The sequence below is a fragment of the Pinus tabuliformis genome, chromosome J (genome assembly GCF_031772625.1).
Source record: "Pinus tabuliformis cultivar Carrire ecotype Pingquan chromosome J, CPIR1, whole genome shotgun sequence".
Taxonomy (NCBI): Eukaryota; Viridiplantae; Streptophyta; class Pinopsida; order Pinales; family Pinaceae; genus Pinus; species Pinus tabuliformis.
In genome coordinates, this window is record NC_142295.1 from 206,064,643 (window position 1) to 206,086,695 (window position 22,053).

Sequence of the window (22,053 nt, forward strand, 5' to 3'; positions counted from 1 at the left end):
GGTTCTGGGGTGCAGCTGGTTTATTCCTCACCCCTTGGTTCCCAGATTTCGATCCCTCTACAGCAGTCATCACCAAACTCCCCATCTGGGTCAGACTACCAAACCTCCCGGCGCACCTATGGCACTTTGCAGTTTTCCAAGGGATTGGCAACTCCCTAGGCCGCTTTTTAGACACAGATATCTCTAGAGGGGAAAAGGGCTTATACACCTTTGCCAGAATTTGTGCAGAAATAGACATAAGCAAAGGTCTCCCGGACCAGATCAATCTCAAAATCGGAGACTTCCACTGGACTCAAACTTTGGATTACGAAAACACAGCCTTTCGCTGCCGAAACTGCCACCACACAGGTCATCTTCAGAGCTCTTGTCCCACGATGCCAGCCCAAAAGAAGAAAACCAACCATAAGCAGAAATCCAAAAGTTGGAAGCCTCACGATCCTCCCCCCATGGACGATTTTGACTTCAGCTCAGATGAAGAGGAAGAGAATAAGGAAGGTTTGGCAGAAGAGTCAGCACAGGATCAGCCCTCGACTGGACCTGCGGATGCGTCCGTCCCACCAGTCTCACAGAAAAGGAATCATGAATCCTCCACCTCGGATTCAGACAAGGAGACCTCACCGTCAGCACCTCTCAGTTTGCAAATCATGCCAGCTCAGCAAAACCCTCTTGAATGGGTCAAAGTTGGGAAAAAGAAAGGGAAAAAATGCCGAATAGTTGATTCTACTCATGTTGGGTAGAGTCCTCTGTTCTGGTTTTGCTCCTCTGTTCCTCTTGTTTCTTCTCGCTCATCCCTGCTCTCTTCTCTTTCTCTCTTAGGAGTCGAGGTGGATAGCCTATCCTTTCCGGCTGCCTGTGTTCTTGCTTTTCTTGTCTGTAAGCTCTTATGTACCATACGTTCTCTTAATAGAATTAGTTTTTACTGAGAAAAAAAAAACATTATTATAATTCTATAAGTATTACAATATTACAATGAACTCAACGTACATGTATTACAAGCAATACAATATGTTAACACATTACAATGTATTGAACTCAGCTTATATGAGGCATTACGATAGGCTAATGTATATTTTTTATTATTATTATAATAATAATAAATATAAGTTAACCTAATTTACAAATTATATATTTTTACAAGAATTATTTTTAATATATTTTAAATTATGGTATTGTTATTTTAAATATTATAAAATAATATAACGTATATTTATGAAAAATTATAAATTTACTGATAGTATATGATAAAAATTATAAATATATATTAATTATAAATGAATATAAAAGATTTATGTAATTTTAATTATTATATATATTTTTAAAATTATATACGTGAACGAACTTAATGGCGAACCTCATTCGAACCTCATCGAAAAATTCGAACTCGAATCGAACTTAATTATAATCGAATTCGAATTCGAACCCGAACCATGTGACATTGGCGTAGACTGGTTGTCGAAGTGACCAACACCAAGCCCTAGTTGTTGTTGTCTTGTATCAGTGGATGTATGATGGGCCATTATCCTTGGTATGATTATCCTTGGTACGAGAGCCCTAGACTATTGTATTATCAATTTGATTAATATAACGAAGTTGGGTTGTTGTAAAATTTTGTAAAAAGTTGTGTATATTTTGTGCACTAGTAGATTTATTGTTGTATATTTTTCCGTTGTGCAAAGTAGTTTGTTGTGATACTTGGATTAGTAGCATCAGTGATTTAAGATTTTATCCTAGAGTCCAATATCGTGGAAAAACAACATGGTAACAGAGCTACTTTGAAGGGCAAATGAATGAGAATGTGCACAGCGAAGCAGCTCAGAGGGAGTTGTGGTTGTCTAGATCATGGAGCAGAGGATTCTACTGAAGACATGGAGATGTGGTCTCGATAGGCTACATGGTGAGATGGGTTGGGAGTTTTGGTGCATCGATGATGAATTTGGTGCACTACAGTACATTGTGTGGCAGTTTGCATATCATCGACTTCCTATGTCTTGTCAAAGATCATTGGGACAGCTCGGGGATTGCTTTCGCATGGGCGAGATTGGTTTGATCACGATTGCTTCATGTGATGGATGTCGGAATTTCTAAGTCTAACTGTTAGAAATCCTTCGTGTACTTTCTGATTTATTTCTGCCTACTTGTTCTGTTTAATTAACAAGTTATTTACCATGTAAATATTGAAAATAAATACAAGTACATGCTCAACACATTACAGATCATCAATTGAAGGAAAAACAAGCACACAAGTGACACCGTTGTTTTTGGACTAATGTCCCCGGAAAAACCCAATGCGAGAAAACCGGTGCAGCTATCTGAGGGTTTTATTATTAAGCAGTTTCAAAATACAATCTGGGTGCCAAACCAGCTCACCCAACAAAGAATGATCTCGGCAGTAGTACCTCTGTTAATTTTAGGTATGTTCTATGCTTAGAGCAATTTATTTCAATTTTCACAGTTAGCTCAATATCTTTTCCAGAATAGCAATCGCATCAGCATTAAAGTAAACTGCAGATAGAACATAAACATAAATCGCAAAAGACAAGCCAAGACAAGAGGACACAAGATGTGGCGCTAGCCAGGGACAAACCCCAATGTGGGGAAACCCTTGATCAATTCTTCTTATATGTTCTTCAATAGTTCAGCAGAGAGAGAGAGATAGTACATTTACAACAGAAGTCAACACTTTGACTTATATAGATAAGAGCAAAGATCATCTCTAAGAAGATGATACATGAGATCAGTTGAAGACATGCTGCTTCAACTGATTCTCCAAGGTGACTCCACCTATTGTTGTGTTGCATTTCATCATCATGCTGCACCTCACCGTGCTGCACCATGCTGCACCCATCATCACTATGTTGCATCTCATCACGCTTCATTAATCATGACTATCCCCATCACAGTACTGCATTATGTGCCATTGCTACACCATGTTGTCATACTAACCTATGCTCTGGCTGCACCTTGCTTGCTTGTTGTCCCTAGCATGCTTCTTGTCCCTTGCTTGCTTGTTGTCCCTAGCATGCTTGTTGTCCTTAGCATGCTTGTTGTTGCATGCTAGATGTGACATTGCATGCTTGGTGTATACGCTGCTAAGTACCATACAATTGTCCCAATGTTAGTTAGTTGTCCCTTGCATGCTGCTCTCCTAAGAAGACAGATGCTCCGACAGTTCCCGGCAGTTCCGGCAGTTCCAGCTATTCCTAGCATTTCCGGCAATTCCAGCGGTTCCTAGCAGTTCCGACAGTTCCCGACAGTTCCGACAATTCCCGGCAGTTCCGGCAGTTTCCGGCTATTCTCGACAGTTTCGGTTGTTCTGGCAGTTCCAGCTATTCCCGGCAGTTCCAGCAGTTCCCGACAATTCCCAGCAGTTCAGGCAGTTTCAGCTTTTCCCGGCAGTTCCGGCAATTCCAGCAATTCCGGCTATTCCTGACAGTTCCCGGCAATTCCGTCAATTCCGGCTATTCCCGACTTTTCCTTGCTTTTCCCGGCAATTACCGGCAATTCCCAGCAGTTCCCGGCAATTCCAACAGTTCTGGCTTTTCCGGCAATTCCGGCTTCTGCCCTCTAAATTAGGGCAGCATTATCCCTTAGGATCTCTCCTCCTATTAAAAGTTAAAACCCAAAGACAAGTAGAGAGGAAGAGATCCCAAGTGTGTTGAAAATGACTTGAAGGCCACCTCTATTTATACTAAAACGTTGAACACAAGTGGGGTTTATTTGGTTGTTGGCCGACCTTGACGAATTGTCCCATAACACAAATAAATTCATATCTCCATGAATACTTATCAGAATCGGATGATCTTTAGATCAATCCTACACCTCTCGATGAGAGGGATCCAAGAAAAATATCAGCTTCCATTAATAAGATGACCCACATAGAGTTTGGCCCTAGTTGCCAATTTTAACACTCCCTCTCAACTAGGGAGAACTCCATCCGCTGATCCATATGTCCGACTGTACTATCTCTGCCATCAGTGCCCTGCACTGCTCTGCTCTGCTGAGCTCTGCTTTGCTCTGCTGAACCATGAAGAAGAAGAATTGATCGAGAATGTCTCATACCATTCTCTACTGACCCGAAGTCAGTTTCATCTGAAGAGATTGTCACATCACTCTTACTGACCCGAAGTCAGTTTTATTGATCCTAGATCAATATCACAAGAGAGTGTCTCAAACCACTCATACTGATCCCAGATCAATGGAGGTCATCCTAGCATAGGGAGTACGGTAGATACAACGATGCGTCCATCGATAATACTACTATGGTCCCTAACCCCATTTCCCTGCTCATTCATCATATGAGAGGTACTTCCCATGAGTCCCAGACTGCATGGGTAGGATGCCTCGACAAGAGAACTAATCATCCTGTCCACAGGAGAATGAATCATCCTGCCCCACAGTGGCCACGGGAGAACGAATCATCCTGCCCCACAGTGGCCACGGGAGAACGAATCATCCTGCCCCACAGTGGCCACAGGAGAACTAATCATCCCAGCCCACAGGAGAACTAATCATCCTGTTTCACAGTTGGCACAGGAGAACTAATCATCCCAGCCCACAAGAGAACTAATCATCTTGTTCCACAGTCGCCACGGGGTATCACAGGGGAAGGTTGAACCTATCATCCTATACATAGCGCACCACCAGGGGAAGGTGAGTCGCCCTGTGGTCGTATGTTGCTCCAGTAAGTACCCCAAGCCCCCCAGAGCTCCCAAAGCTTAATGCATGCAACATGCAGGACCCTTATAAGAAGGTCTCTCAACGACTCCAAGTCGTTCGGGAAAGTCACAGATTTGACCTTTCCCCGGGGCTTTGACAAAATGTCTGCGACCTGTACATCAGTCTCAATGCGATGGAGCCTCCTCGCTCATCGACTTACCATATCCCAGATAAGGCAGTATCTGATGTCTATCTGCTAGAGCAATCATCGAATACAGGATTCCTCAATAATCGAATCCCCCCTCTGGTTGTCACAGAGAATCACAGTGGTATTCATCATGTGTACAAACAACTCACTTAAGAGCTTCTGCAACCATGCAGCTTCACACAAGATCATACTTGTAGCTATGTATTCGGTCTCAGCGGTGCTTATAGCAACCGACTTCTGCTTCCTGCTCATCCATGATATCGAAGAAGAATCCAAAGAGAACCAGCACTGAGAAGTGCTCTAGTGATCCTCCACACTGCCTGCCCAGTCAACATTCGAATAATCATGCAGCTTCATATTTTCGGCAGTGTATCTCAATCCATGAGAGATTGTGCCCCGAAGATATCTCAGAAGATTCTTGGCACCAATCCAGTGAGGCTCAATCAAACATGAGCTCACCATGCTAACTGCAAAACATATATCCGGACAGAAGTTCACCAAGAACATCAATGTGAATGAGTTTATGAAACTCAGAGGCATTTCCCAAATCTAGTTCGGCATCACTACCATATAACTTCTGAAAGTTAAGATCCACGAGGTAGTCATGGGCTTGCAGTTTACTATTCCACATCCAGAATCCAACTCCCTCTTACTTCTGCAAATGAGAGGGTCTGCACCTGTCAGAAATAGGTCGTCCTCAGAAGGTGTCGGTATGAGAGGTCTATCATCCACAACCTTCGAGCAATGGTTTGGATCTGTTTCACTCCTAGTGAATCTCAGCTTCATCAGACAGTTATCAATCCTCTCATACTACGCCTGGGGTGTTTTGCTTCAAGCCATAGAGGGCTTTCTTCCACCTGTATACATGAGATTCCCGATCATGAATCTCAAACTCCTCGGGTTGTTCCAAACCTGTGGGCCTGCTACATGAGGGGAATGGTCCCCTTAAAAGATTTTCCTTTGGTACATCTCGGACATGTACCTTCATGCTCTTCTTGAATTCAGGCATCCCTGTCACCATCTGACTCACATTGGGTAGGGCCCCATAATAAGTAGACCTCTAGTGCTATAGATGAGATGTGACAACTGACATGGTCTCCAATGGACCATCCTACAACTTGATACAAATTTCCAACCCTGAACCCATGAGAAAAAGCATCTTTGAAAATTCTATTTTTTAACACGTACCTTTCCATCGATGAATGCCACCCTAAAACCTTTGACTTCCATTTCCGAGATGGACACCAGGTTCTTCTTGCGATTAGGTACATAAAAGAGATTCTTGTAAATGAATAGAGTTACCCTCATTCAATTGAGGGGTAACATTCCCTACACCCTTTCCAAGATAGGTGGCATCGACTCCAAGTATAATCCTACGATTGTTTCCATCTCTACTAAATTAGAGAGATCACCCTTCTATCCGATGATGTGCCTTGAAGCACTATAATCAATAAGCCAGATTCCCAAAGAATCTAAAGGAGAGGGCCAATACAAGATAACGCTTCTTTATCTTATCATAAACAACATTTGATTCTTCATACCTAGGGTTCCTTGCTTTCTTTGAAGAGTCTGCCATTTCCTTGATGACCTACATTACCTGTCATTCCTCTGATCATTGAAGATGTCCCTGGAATGATTGTTATCTTCATCAAGAGATGTGTCTTTGCCATTCAGACACTCCTTCGCATAATGGCCGAACTTATTGCAACCAAGGCTTCTGCCTTTCCTTCCACCCTTAGATCCGGACTTCCCAATGAAGTGATCTTTAGGTAGGCCATTAGAAACTTCCATTGCGCCATTCTGATAATATTCTCTGTTTCGACTTCACCCTCGGTGAATTTAAAGAGGGATGAGGAATCCACTAATCCTTTTGTCCTTTCCCAACTGTCTTCAATGATTTCTCTTTCACTCTTGCTTGAGCATTGTCTTCACCTCAGCTCCAATACCATGTTAATTTTAAGTATGTTCTATGCTTAGAGCAATTTATTTCAATTTTCACAGTTAGCTCAATATCTTTTCCAGATTAGCAAACGCATCAGCGTTAAAGTAAACTGTAGATAGAACATAAACATAAATCGCAGAAGACAAGCCAAGACAAGAGGACACAAGATGTGGCGCTAGCCAGGGACAAACCCCAATGTGGGGAAACCCTTGATCAATTCTTCTTATATGTTCTTCAATAGTTCAGCACACAGAGAGAGAGATAGTATGTTTACAACAGAAGTCAACACTTTGACTTATCTAGATAAGAGCAAAGATCATCTCTAAGAAGATGATACATGAGATCAGTTGAAGACATGTTGCTTCAACTAATTCTCCAAGATGACTCCTTCACCTATCGTTGTGCTGCATTTCGTCATCATGCTGCACCTCACCGTGCTGCACCATGCTGCACCCATCATCACTATGCTGCATCTCATCACGCTTCATTAATCATGACTATACCCATCACAGTACTGCATTATGTGCCAATTGCTACACCATGTTGTTGTACTGACCTATGCTCTGGTTGCACCTTCCTTGCTTGTTGTCCCTAGCATGCTTGTTGTCCTTAGCATGCTTGTTGTTGCATGCTAGTTGTCCCTTGCATGCTAGATGTGACATTGCATGCTTGGTGTATATGCTGCTAAGCACCATACAACTGTCCCAATGTTAGTTAGTTGTCCCTTGCATGCTACTCTCCTTCGGAGTTCCGACTGTTCTCGGCAGTTCCGACAGTTACGGCTGTTCCTAGCCGTTCTGGTAGTTCCCGACAGTTCTGGCAGTTCTCAACAGTTCCGTCAGTTCCGGCTATTCCCGGCTATTCCCGGCAGTTTCGACAGTTCCAGCTATTCCCGGCAATTCCGGCGATTCTATCAATTCCGGCTATTCCCGGCAGTTTCGGTTTTTACCGGCAGTTCCGGATATTCTCGGTAGTTCCCAACAGTTCCGGCTATTCCCAGCAGTTCCCGACAGTTCCGGCTATTCCCAGCAGTTCCCGCCAATTCTTAGCAGTTCCGGCAATTCCGACAATTCCCGGCAATTCCAATAGTTACGAGTTTTCCGACGGTTCCGGCTTCTGCCCTCTAGATTAGCGCAGCGTTATCCCTTAGGATCTCTCCTCCTACTAAAACCCAAAGACAAGTAGAGAGGACGAGATCCCAAGTGTGTTGAAAATGACTTGAAGGCCACCTCTATTTATACTAAAACGTTGAGCACAAGTGCGGTTTATTTGGTTGTTGGCCGACCTTAACGAATTGTCCCATAACACAAATAAATTCATATCTCCATGAATACTTATCGGAATCGGATGATCTTTAGATCAATCCTACACCTCTCAATGAGAGGGATCCAAGAAAAATATCAGCTTCCATTAATAAGATGACCCACATGGAGTTTGGCCCTAGTTGCCAATTTTAACAACCTCTCAGTCGAAGATAGATATTCCAGCTAAAACCCCGGATGAACAATCCCACAACTCTCAACTCCAATCTGCCCCATGAAATCTCCAGCATCTGCCTCTAGGGACGGCGTCAGCCTCCCTGGCCCAACATCAACCCAGTGTCACCCCAACCTGTGTCAGCCTCTAGAGCCTCTGCGTCACCCACGCTAGCTCTCTCGGGCACTGCACAGCTCCTGGCTACCTCTACGTGGGCCCTGACTGGCACTGCGTGGCCTCTAGCTAGCTCTGCATCCCTCTCTCGGCTTCTACGCTGATGCTCCCGGTACCCTCTCTACCTCTCTGCTTCTATATTCACTGCCTCTCAGCTGCAACTCTACTCACTCCTTTGATTTCCTCAACAAGCCCTGCCCCAGAAAATTGAATTCTTGATCAACTCGGTGTGTTCTCCAAGTGACCCTCAAGCCTCCTCTTATACTTTTCTTGTTGACAATTCAACGTCCAAGATTAAGTCCCTAATTAATGGCTAAGATTAGATCTGGTTTGATCCATGACTTTTGGACCATTCTAGCTCGGTTTTATATTAATTCACATTAATATTTTATTTTCATTAAAAATATTAATTATTTTAATATCTCCCAAACTGGTTAGATTTTGCCCAAACCATTTTTGGGTATTGGAGATCTCATGTGCTTTAGCCTCTCCACCAATTTTCGTGGCTAGAGCACATCCGATGCTACCCCAAATCAACACTCCCTCTTAGCAAGGACTGTGCTCTAGTAATACTCCTCACTGAGCATCACCCTAATCATCCGGCATCGGTCCCTGTGTTGATGCTAGGCCTGCTACCCAACATCCTCTGCACTGTTGCATCATGTACTGCTACCCATGGCCCTGCCACTGCCACTGTTGCATCTGTACGGCAACTCCCTATGCATCCGTGTTGTTGTTGCCCATGGCCCTGCCACTACCACCGCTACATCTGCATTGCAACCCCTCTCATCATGTTGCATCGTGCTACCCATAGCACTGCCACTGCTAACTACAACTCAATTACTAAGAAGTAAGTAACTAATCTCCCAACTCTGACATCTCCATCAGGCTAGAAACACTCCCGATGCTAAAGCTCCCTCTGTCATTGACAAGTGCTCCCTCTCTAACCTCTGCGCTACTGCAACAACTATGTGCATCTCACACTGCTGCCTCACGTTGTCCTGGGACTCCTGCACTGTATCTCCCTCTGTCGCTCCATCTGCATCCGTCTCTACCGACATCCGCCAATACTGCTACTCTTCTTCGAGGCTCCCGTAGCAAGGTATAATCCAAGAGGCTGGGTACCTCAAGGATCCTGCCCCTCATCGCATGTAGTCCATCTGACTACAGCTCGATGTCTCCCCACTTCCTCTCAAGTGGCGTGTGAGCACTCATGGCATAGTCATCATCTGTCTCCACTTCCTTCTCAGCCCTTGCTGGTGCAGCCTTGGTTTCAAAGGCCTCTCCCTTGCTCTTCTTCCTTGGACACTGGCTCGCATAGTGACCCAGTTCCCCACGGTGGAAACATTTGACCTTGGAGAGGTCCTTCTTCTTTCGTTTCTCCTCCTTTCCCTCAAATGCTAGGGCAACATCCTCCTCTTCCTCCTTGATTCTGACCTGCTTGTCGTTGCTTCCTGCTTTGGTCAGCCTTCTGATCTCTTCTTGGCGAAGAGTCGCCCACAGTTCCTCCCAATCTGGAAGGGTCGACCTGCCCAGTATGCTCTGGACAAACACCTCCCAGTCTTCTGAGACTGCGTTCAGGTCTGTCCTCACCATCAATTCTTGATCCGTCGTGGCCCCTATGGAAGTCAGTTGATCCCAGATCTCCTTCAATCTACCAAGGAAGATGTCGATCTGTTCTCCCTTTTGCATCTAGTATGACCGCAGCTGATTTTCTAGTAACATCTTCCTTTGCACGGAAGTATGCTGATACAATTTCGTCAAGGCCTCCCACATCGAATTTGTCGTTTCCTTTTTCAGCAATATGTGGTACTACATGGTCCTTGGCCCCGTCAAGGATGATGCTCTTAGCCCTCGCCATTGCTTCCTCGTACTTATCGTTTTCAACCAAGTCAATTATGATCGCTATCGTTTTCAAGGCGAAGTCCTTGAGATGATTCCTGTCTAGAACAGGCAAGATTCTGGCCTTCCAGACTACGAAAGTTGAGGCTCCGTCCAGTCTATCATGGTCTCTTACCTCGTTCACTGCCATTTCGCTGCTCCTCTACTTCCCTCCTGGAAGTTCTCGGTGTGACTCCCTCTGAGCCTCGATTTCCCTCCTGGAAACCCCTCTGCCAATGTCGAGATGCCCCCACTCCAATCGTTAGTGCAGCTGCACCACTGATCCGGATTTCTTGGCTAGAAATCCTCAGCAGCAACTCCCTCCTCCTTGGTCTTGCCCTGTTAGGTATTATTCTAACCACAATACCACACCAGCTTCACTCCGCAACTTACCCACAGAGTCCTATGCCCCAGCAAACTGAAGGTTAGAGCTTCTAGGCTCAGCGCAATCTCAGCACCAGCAAAATCCGCACCTCCTTGCCACGGGCGTCAATCCTTCCTAACTGAGAAAGATGACCGAGCACTACGTAGGTTAGGTATGCTCCTCTTTGCCACTGTGCTGATCCTCCTCCTGGCTCGAACTGATGACGCAGGCACTGCGTCGCCCCTTCCTTGCTATTTTCCGCTAGCAACAACGTCTGTCACTCTGGACAGTTGTTTTTGTTGCTGCTTGCTCTGCTCGGCTGATGCCCTCAATTATCCTATGATCTGCAACCATGCTCTAATACCATGTTGGAATTTCTAAGTCTAGTTGTTAGAAATCCTTCATGTACTTTCTGATTTATTTTTGCCTACTTGTTTTGTTTAATTAACAAGTTATTTACCATGTAAATACTGAAAATAAATACAAGTACATGCTCAACACATTACAGATCATCAACTGAAGGAAAAACAAGCACACAAGTGACACCGTTGTTTTTGGACTAATGTCCCCAGAAAAGCGAAAACCGATGTAGCTATCTGAGGGTTTTATTATTAAGCAGTTTCAGAATACAATCTGGGTGCCAAACCAGCTCACCCAACAGAGAATGATCTCGGCAGTAGTACCTCTCAGTCGAAGACAGATATTCCGGCTAAAACCCCGGATGAACAATCCCATAGCTCTCAGCTCCAATCTGCCCCACGAAATCTCCAACGTCTGCCTCTAGGGACAGCATCAGCCTCTCTGGCCCAGCGTCAACCCAACTCGCCCTGCGTTAGCCTCTAGAACCTCTGCGTCACCCACGCTGGCTCTCTCTGGCACTACGCAGCTCCTGGCTGCCTCTGCGTGGCCTCTAGCTGGCTCTGAATCAACTCTCTCCCGGCTTTTGTGCTGATGCTCCCGGTACCCTCTCTACCTCTCTGCTTCTGTTTTCACTGCCCCTCAGCTGCAACTCTAATCACTCCTTCGATTTCCTCAGCAAGCCCTGCACCAGAAAATTGAATTCTTGATCAACTCGGTGTGTTCTCCAAGTGACCCTCAAGCCTCCTCTTATACTTTTCTCGTTGACAATTCAACGACCGAGATTAAGTCCCTAATCAACGACTAAGATTAGATCTGGCTTGATCCATGAATTTTGGACCATTCTAACTCAGTTTTATATTAATTCAAATTAATATTTTATTTTCCCTAAGTTTAGACTTAGGGACTTCATTAAAAATATTAATTATTTTAATATCTCCCAAACTGGTTAGATCCTGCCCAAACCATTTCTAGGTATCGGAGATCTCGTGTGCTTTAGCCTCTCCACCAATTTTCGTGGCTAGAGCACATCCGATGCTACCCCAAATCAACAATGGACTGCCGATTGGCGGGCTAGTTTCTTCATTGGATCACAATGTTGGATATCCAAGATTGGAGGGATGTGCACGAGTTGTATTTGATCCAAGAGGATGAGTGCTTGTAGGATTGGGTTGCAGTGATGATGGCCCGTGTTCGACCACAACTTGGACTAACCTTGTTGGACACAGGATCAGTGACAGGTTGAGCCAGAGGAGATCATGTAGACTTAGAGGGAGTCTAGCTTCAGAGGGAGCAACCCTATGGAAGTGTTGGGATTTTCAAGTTCAAATGAAATGAGGCAAAGGCACTACCGAGATTACAGAGTTCATTCTACAGAGTATGTTGTAGCGATGGATGCCAAATGGGCTAATGTCGTCAGTGATGATGATGATAGAGACTTGCTAGTGTTGGAAGTACCTCCCTCGCTAAGAGGGAATGTTGAGATTTGTAGCTTGGGAGGTACTCCAAACCCTAGGCTAGTGGGTTTTGGAGGAATTGGCACACAAACATGTTTGTGGGCTTAGAATCCAAGCATGTGGGCTTTGCACCCAAGTTGGTGGGAGTGAATCCATGAGGCATTTGAGTGATTTGACATGGAGGTGTTAGAGGACCCTTGGAGGAGAAAGGGGCAGCAAAAATCACTCAAATCTGAGGTGTCTATGATGAGATATGAATTTTTCTCTGTGGTTGTAGGTTAATTTGGCAACTAGAGCAAGTCGGCTTGAGTACTATGGTTGCCCAAATTAATGTTTGGTAACACCATATGGTTAGATATAAACTGGAGTGATGTGAGAGCCATTTCTACACATCCAAAGTGCATCTTCCATCCAAAGGTTGGCTCTGAAATTAGCAGCGATTGAGACAAGCGAAGAAGAGAGGCAAGGAGCACAAGTTTTGGGTCTATTTAGGGTGCAGATTCCTTGAGCAGCAGGGCCACAGGTCTGAGGCACCCAACAAGAGGATTGGAGGATGTGTCTTGGCTTATTTTAGAGTAGACTTATGTACAGATCTTAGTCGTTGATTCAAAGGTATGTTTGGTGAATTTTGTGCTATTTGTGTATGGTATTGTGCCTCTGTTCTAGGTCGTATAGAATGTTGTAGTAATAGTAACTTGTGGAGGAAGTTTGGAGGGTCGATAGGCAAAGTCTAGGGCCTTCTTCCCTACCCGCAGCTACTAAGGAGACAACGCAGTTATAACAGAGGGTGTAACCCTTTGATCAGAGGCTGAGACCTATTGTTGTAGCAAAACCGTAGGCTGTAGGGTGCTTTGAAGAGGATCCCAAGGCTAAACAGTGTGTGAAGAAGGCCTAGAAAGGGCAGCAAAGGGTGATAGGTGTTTAAACAAGGGAACACAAAGATAGGAGTGATGTTTTAGGTGTTGTAGCAACCTAACTTCAGCCTTAACCAGAGCTCAAGGTGGCACAAATCCCAAGGCAAGAAACAGCAACAGTGAGTTGCAGATGACTTCTTGTTGATGGTTGGATGTTAGTGGATGAGAGGTCCTAGGAGAGGGCATTGTATTGAACGCTTGAGGACTGTTGGAGGGCAGTGTGAGAGTGGACCAAATCTAAGCCCTAAGCGCAGGGACCTAGAAGGACTTTAGGCTGCTAGAAGTGGGTTAATTGGAGCAGCCTAAAGAACAACTTGTGGAGGATTGTAGAGGCTTGCTTCAAGCCCTAGGACCAAGCCCTTGAAGGACTAAGGGATTGTTAGAAGTGGCAAAAGAAGAGCTCATAGGTATAATCATCCAGGAGCAGTTTGAGTTGCCCTAAACTTGCCTTGTGGAGAAGGACATCTACAACAGAAGTTGGGCAATCCTCCATGCCCTAAGTTCATTGTTGGAGAAGGGCATTCGACAGTGATAGTGGGAAGCCCTCCGGCCCTAAGTCTGTCTTCATCGGGCAGCACAGGAAAGCACTAGTGGGAAGAAGGCCCCTAAAGAGCTGAGGAGCAACAGTGGGTAGTTGAGAGTTGTTCACAAACAGAGTTGTGAACAACTCGACGGGAGTCTCGATGTGTTGATGTTTTAAAGGACTAATGGTCAATGAGAGAGCAGGTGGAGCCCAGTTCAGTGGCCTAATGGAGTTGGTTCATTGATAGAGGTAGATTGGAGTTGCTAATGGGATTGGGAGCCAAAGGATGGGTAGATGTGTACAGGGTACAACCAAGGCAGCTGTGAGGACCTCTACATTAGCTAGACGATCAGAGTACTTTGTTCAGGGTAGATTGGTTGTCGTAGTGACCGACACCAAGCCCTAGTTGTTGTTGTATTATATTAGTGGATGTATGAGGGCCATTATCCTTGGTATAGAAGCCCTAGACTATTGTATTATCAGTTTGATTAATATAACGAAGTTGGGTTGTTGTAAAATTTTGTAAAAAGTTATGCACATTTTGTGCACTAGTAGATTTATTGTTGTATATTATTTTGTTGTGCAAAGTAGTTTGTTTGATACTTGGATAGGTAGCGTCAATGATTTAAGATTCTATCCTAGACTCCAATATCGTGGAAAACCAAGTGCCAATTTGCTAAGAGTTGTTGGAAGTATTTCTAGGATCAGTATTTAGTTTTGTTGTATGGTCAAGTTCATTGGTGTGCTGCCTTTTTTGGAGATTGTTGCTCTCTAGTTCCATCTGCCTTTACTAAGATCTCACAGTGCTAGAGGATCTCAACCTTATTTCTCTAGAAGATCATGTGTAGATCTGTTTTTCAGCACAAGGATAGCTCTCTATCTACTTTTATACCATGTCGCATGATGCGGTATGCCATCAGCGCCTAGCTAAGGGAGCGTTGTTGCTCAAAGATACCCAAACTCTAGATCCCATAGCATATTCATATTTTATTTCAGTTTAGTAGCATTATCGAAAAGGTTGTGAATTCCATTGTACATACCCCTTCACTTTTTGCTTTATTGTTTGTAAATATTTTTCCGCAAATATTAAGAAATTTAAAAAAATAATAATAAATAAATTATTATGTACTTTTTTCCCAAATTGGATTTTTGTGGATGTTGTTTTTATAATTCCTAGTGACTAATTCTTATAAGATGCAAGTATTTCACTAGCTTGTCATGTAACAAAGGATCCCATCCGAGGCTCATTTAGAGTGGGCTCTCTGACAACCTTTTCCCTCTTTGTCATTTGCTCAAAGACAATGAAACACATTTTTTGGAAGTGACAATGAAACTTGTTGAGAGAATATCTCAACAACACACTAAGATGGGAACCAACTAGTTGAAGAGAATCTCTCATATCTTGTTGGAAATACTGAGAGGGGGGTGAATCAATATTCTAATCAATCCGTTAATTTTAATCTTCACAACATTAAGTTCACATTAATCAGCGTCACATAACAGAAACAGTAAACAATACAATTCAACAATGTGCAGTAATAAAGACAGTACATACGAGATTTATGCGGAAACCCAATGTGGGAGAAAACCATGGAATTCTTTTATATTTAACTCAGTGCATCACTTTAGTGCAACTACACAAGGAAGCCTCAAACTCCCTGAATATAAATATGGAGATTCGTTTTACCAGCACCCACTGGATGGAGGCTCTGACCCTTACTAGGTTACCAGCTACTATGGTTTATTAGCTACAACTAAATGGAGACACGATTCACCAGCTACAATTGATTGGAGGCTCCCACCCTCACAACAGGTTGCAACCTATCTCGTAACACCACCCTACTGCCCTGGCTTTGTGATGACTGACCTTCAGGAAAGCATTCAAACCTGGATGTGTTTTATCAGCTTTGACTAAAAGGATGCACTGACACACTGTGCAAGCACCGACCTGCCTTAGCACCACCTTGCCACCCTAAAGTGTTCTCAGGCTCCGACCTGAAGGAGACTCCACTCTCCTGTCGTGCACCACCATGCCACCCTGATTAGCCGGCAAACCATGTTTCACAATTTTCAGACTAGATCCCCTTGTGCTCAATATCAATAGGGAATTACGAAAACAGGAATCTACACATTGATCTTTTGTCAATCAAATTTGCCTCTAGTCATGTCTCTTTTACTGCCACTACTACTATTGCTGCCAATGTAGTTGTTGTTGTCCACCTTGACACTATCATTGTACGACAACCACAGTTTCCCTTGACACAAACACTGCAATGCTCACAAATGAATATGCATTAAGAAGCTCATGGAGCAGTCGCCCAAACCAACTGTCCTCAATTTGTTTTTGACCTTATGCTGCTGCAACAGTGTCGAACGAAATATCAATCAATATGCTACTGCAAGTACCAGTTTATATGTTGCTGGCACTGATGTTTGATGATGGCCCAGTCCTAGATGCCTTGGGTCAGCTCTATGACCTTCTTGCAATTGCTCAAGTTCTACCCAAAGATGCCTACTGGCATATGTCTTGTAGTTGCTCAGATATAGCTATGAAGCACCTGCATATGTTAGCTTTCTAGCACAAGGATATCAAGATAATCATATGGACAAGCATGCAAGCAATATACAAATAATATCAAGTCAATCACTATCAAGTACACAAGCATCAACAAGTATCACTGTCAACTACAGTTATCACAAAGTCATGTATATGTCGCTATAGCATAAATAGGTCCAAGTGACAGAACAATGAGACCCTAGCTTATAACCTTGAAACCCTTACTGTTGAACAGAATCAGACTTTTAATGATGAAATCGTTGTGAACTAGAAATAATATCAATATTGTACTAGACTGCTGCAAAAAGGTTAGAAACCCTGATTGTAAAGTGATGATATAGCCCAAAATCCTTGAAGATATGAAAAGCCCTAACAACAGACTTCTTAGTAGAAAAAACCCTTAGCCTTCAGTTCCAAACTAAAGCAGCAACTAAGAATCTTTGCCCAGGTTCAGAATTCAGAATATTCATACCTTTATTCTTGCTTATAAAAGATCATACCTTTGTTTGCTTTTCAAGTCACCCTAAAATTTCTTTGTGAATGTAACGAATCAAACTTTGAACTTGTTGCTATAGTCGGTTTTGTTTGGCAGACACAAAACAAGAATATAAACATATACAAGACACTTCAGACCCACATCACTGTAGATAAGGCACAGCCTTTCACCGTTGATTGTTTGTACTAGTGAAAACATGTTGTAGTAGGAGTGAGACCTTTTCAATGATCAAGGATCCAAGCTGTAATATAATTGTGACTCCTTTATAATAGGCCGAGAATCAATTCATTGTACAATAATTGTCACACAAGATCCAACCAACGAGTGATTTATGAGGGACCAATGCCAACCAGTCAAGACCGCAAGGCTCAAATGCTATAACAAAAGCTATACTTAAACCAAGCCTCAAACAATACTTCAAATTACAAAGGTTGTCCACAAAATTCGTCAAGGAGTTGAGTTAGATCTCTGCCCTTTTATGGAGCTCAAACAGATCACAACTATGCTATGGATCATGCACAGTCTTCACCTCCTTCGCTGGCCTACAAGGCACTGAGAAAAGACCCAAACGATGCAATCATCAAGCCATTGTAACATCTAAACCATCCAAAGATGAAGCCGCATATATAAGGATGCCTCTGAAGTAGATCAAGGTCGCTGAAGTACAGACAACAATCACGTGTTTCCCCTTAATGTGACTCAGAAATCATGCCCAGGATTATTAAAACAAGACCACAGGTGTATCTCAGAACAAGACCTAGGCCACAGGATAAATGAATCAATGAACCGCACATGTTTCAGATGTTTGTCACCACAGAAATTACTCTTAATGATTAGACCAAGGCCGCAAGGATAATCCGTAAATATCTTAGAATCACAGGACGGAAAATTATTGTTTTAAAGCCCTGCACTTTTCACCACATGTGTCCTTTATGTTCAGAATTTGAATTGTGAATGGAGGATGTTTGTCACCACAGAAATTACTCTTAATGATTAGACCAAGGCCGCAAGGATAATTCGTAAATATCTTAGAATCACAGGACGGAGAGTTATTGTTTTAAAGCCCTGCACTTTTCACCACATGTGTCCTTTATGTTCAGAATTTGAATTGTGAATGGAGCCGAGACCCCTCTGCAAGATAAGATAATAAAACTCATGCATCAAACCAACAAGACCTCTTTGATCTGCCTCACGTCAGATCAATGCTTCCATAGGACCGAAAAGATTCGCAGAAGATAATATCACAAGATAATTCGTTCAAGTGCTTGCCTAGGACGATAGATTGAATGCCTTTTATGGACTTTAAAGGGGCTTCTAAAAGTGAATCGTTGGAGGAGTTTTATGAAGGTAATCCCCTTTTGTAATTTTGAATTTTAACTAGAATGAAACCCAGGGATGAGGCCCCTTCCCTTTTGGAATTTAGGATTTAATTTTTGAAGCCAAGACCCCTGGTAGATATATAAAAAGAATTTTTCAGGCCTTCAAGGATAACGTTAGCCTTAAGAATTGATGAAAGCCCAATACCCATGATTTGAATTGATATGCTAGCCAATGGAGGATTGCCACATCAACACCCTGTGGGGTTTTAGCCCACAGGATGGGTCCTTCGTTTTCAAATAGGCATAACTCACAAACTGTTAGGGCTCTCAGGGCATGCCACATACCACCGGAAACTGTTCGACAAGGAGAATCCAATAAGGATGGTCCAGACTCAAACAATCATGAATTGCCATGTCATATTGGCCAACAATAGGCAATGCATCCAGGGTTTTCTGCCATCTTTCCAGGGCTACTTGTGCATTGAAGGTTTTCCACTTATGTAATCATGATCTATATTAAGAGCGTTCAAGAACGGTCGTTGATATCAATAATGACACCATTCAACATACCTAACTAGATTTAACAACCTCCTACAACTTAGAAACAAATTTCTCACATATAACCAAACTATGCCTCACAATGTTGAGTACAATAACAAACCACAATCTAGTATGATCAAATATCACAAATTAAGCTATAAGACCAGAGTTAACAATTCCAACACCCACCATGTTCTGAACCTAAACCTAGATGTACTTTTTATTTCAAATAACCTACTTATTATTGCCATTAATAATATTATTTTATCTTTGTATATATATCTATTTGTAGAATAGATTGATCTCCTCAAATTTTCATTTTTTTCAAAACATTTTTGCACGCGTATTGAAAAATTATTTCAGTTTCAGTATTGGAACGTCACGCTCTGCTTTAGGTTTCTCTATTATGGTAACATAATGTTAAGCCGTCAACCAGGGCCCTATTCTTGCTGTGGAATGCCCGACCAGCAGCATAGCATGAGTTAAGGATGAACCCTGATGCAAGACCTGATAATTGAAATATATACCCCTCAAACCTGGAAACCTAAGGTCAGATTTTGCCCCGACACAAGTCAAATAGATACTCCTCGACCCTGGCACCTAAAGTCAGCTCTTTGCTGGGCAGGTCCTCAGCGATCGGGGCAAGTTTCTTGAAGCCCTTTTCCAAATAAATTAACTTAAAAGAGAAATATATAGAGAGAACAAAAGAAACGAAAAAAACTGAAATTCAATTCACCTGTGGGACGGGGATACACCTCAGGATCCATGGATATTCCCTGAGCAGTCACGTACTTGAGAAACAGAGCTTGCGGTCCGATTGTCTCCGGCTTCTGTGGCCTAAGAACAATGCTGTGAGCCTTTAATCCAGATATCCTCAACAGACCCGAAATCACTTCATTCTTAGAAGACCAGGGCCCAAGTGCCAGAACAACAGCATCGCCCCCCACCAATTCTCCATCAACAACCACTCCACGAACCTCATTGCCCCCTTCCAATTCCACTTTCTGCACTTCCCCCATGACTACGTTAAGACCATACTTCTCAACCGCGGCCGAGAGAACCGCCCTGGTAAAGAACTGGGGATGAACTTGGGCAGTCGTCTGAGGGGTTCCGATGGAGGCAGGATTGACAGCACCGTTGCCATCGACCCAAGACGGAATGAGCTCCGAGTTCTTTGAATGCGAAGTGGATTTAAGGCCCGATTTCTCTGAATTCGAAGTGAGTTGTTCTTGAATACCGAGACTGAGAGTGTTCAACCGCCGATACCCATAAGAGGCCGAGCCGTCGAGCTCTTCGGCGAGCTGTTGATGCAAAAGGAAGCTGGCCCTTGCAAGAGAGGAGACCGGGCCGCCATCGCACCAGTCTAAGGCCAGGAAACCCCCCGCCTTGCCCGAGGCCGCGCATGCTATACCGGACTTCTCTATCAGTGTCACTTGGGCTCCTCTCTTGGCGAGGAAGTAAGCGGTGCAGACCCCTATAACGCCTCCTCCACAGACTAGGATTTTCTTCTTCGGAGAGGAAGTGGAAGTGGAAGTTGAGGATGATTCCATTCTGATATGGAGCAGTGCACGAGTGGACTGGCCAGTGATAATCGTAGTGCTAACCAGAGATGTTGTACATAGTGTGAATACCATTTTTATGTGTATATAGATATAAATAGAAATGTATATCTACTTGAATGTATAGGGTGGAGAAAGGAAAAGGAATATGGCATAGTCTGTAGCATAGGATATATGTTATTCATGGCCTGATCCAATCTAAGGTTGTCCACATGGAATGATTGAAATTATTTGTGATTTTAGTGTTAATACAAGGCGACAAAGAAAAAAGAAAGATGGTAAATTATGACTTGATTCAAAGTGGTATATAAGGCATGATTGGACTTATAGTTTTAGCCTTAATGAAAGTTGATAGAGAAAAAAAAAGATATTAAATATTAATTTTGAAATTGTAATATTAGATATCATTTTAAATTTATTTTAATTTTAGATTTATCAAGTATGGAGAGGGATTAAATATTTTGAGTTCATAGTAGATACTAGTTTAAATTTACTTTAATCTTAGATTTATTAACCATCGAGAGGGATCAAATTTCTTAAGGTGCAAACCTTTTTTTTAGTGCAGAACTTGATGAAAGGTATGCACTTCGAGAGATTCGATTCCTTTTGGCACTTGATAGATTCGGGGTTAAGATGGATCTAGTCTGGTTGCAGTCATGCATAGTGACACGAAATTTGTTAAACATCTAATTATTCTTATCATTTTAAATATGCTAAATATGTCTAAGATTAATCTAGTAATTTTAATTATAAATTTGCTTAGTTACCTCACTTTGTTAACATGATAGAGGTTGTTAATAACTTGAATGATGAAAATTGATGAAATGAAAATTTTGAATGCAAAATGACAATGTAACAGTGTTGAATGATAGAAAATGTGAATAATAGAATGTAGCCAATTACAAATAGTCTTCACTGTGATCAATCTCAAATTATTTTCTTCTATATTTCTTATTGTCACACATGTTAATTTTGTCATCTTTTCATATCGATCATGTGAAAAGAGCAATTGAAATCATAGACCATTCAAATCTTTAACTTGAGCTATTGCAATAAACATCATATCATGTCTCTCTTGCTCTCCAATATTAATAATAGCTTTCTCCAATGTCAATTATTGTGACTTATGGAGTGTTAAACCCCAAGTAAGCTTCAATGGTAGTTGTTTTCTATTACTTTGTTTGAATGCAAAGTGACTAACAATGTTGAATGATGGAAAATGGTAATATTAAGAATGTAGTCAATTATAAAAAAATTATGGTAATATTAAGAATGTAGTCAATTACAAAAAATTTATGGTAATATTAAGAATGTAGTCAATTACAAATAATTTATAGTTTCAAGATGTAAACATTTCAAGTAAGTGAACATTTTATTTATATTGAAAATTCAAATATTTTATTTATGGTTGAATTACTATAACAAAGAAATCAATGCACACTATTAATCTAATTGCTTTGAAATTAATGTACATCATACATCTAGTTATATCAAATCAAAAATCAACATCTATATTGAAATCAATGCATCTAATGCAAACAATCAAATAGGATTAGAAATCAACATCTACATTGAAATCAATGCATCTAGTGCAAACAATCAAATAAGATTAGAAATCAACATCTACATA

The 22,053-nt window shown here is 42.4% G+C and overlaps 1 protein-coding gene across 1 annotated transcript in view; it reads right to left on the reverse strand.

Annotated features, from left to right (window-relative positions):
- Window positions 1-20,571, reverse strand: part of LOC149226404 (D-amino-acid oxidase-like) — a 70,217-nt gene extending 49,646 nt beyond the window's left edge. Inside the window, exon 1 of the mRNA XM_089377479.1 lies at window positions 19,601-20,571. Within this exon, the coding sequence (XP_089233605.1) occupies window positions 19,601-20,498 (898 nt within the window). The 5' untranslated portion in view covers window positions 20,499-20,571. The remainder of the gene's footprint in view (window positions 1-19,600) is intronic.
- Between the last annotated feature and the right edge of the window lie 1,482 nt (window positions 20,572-22,053).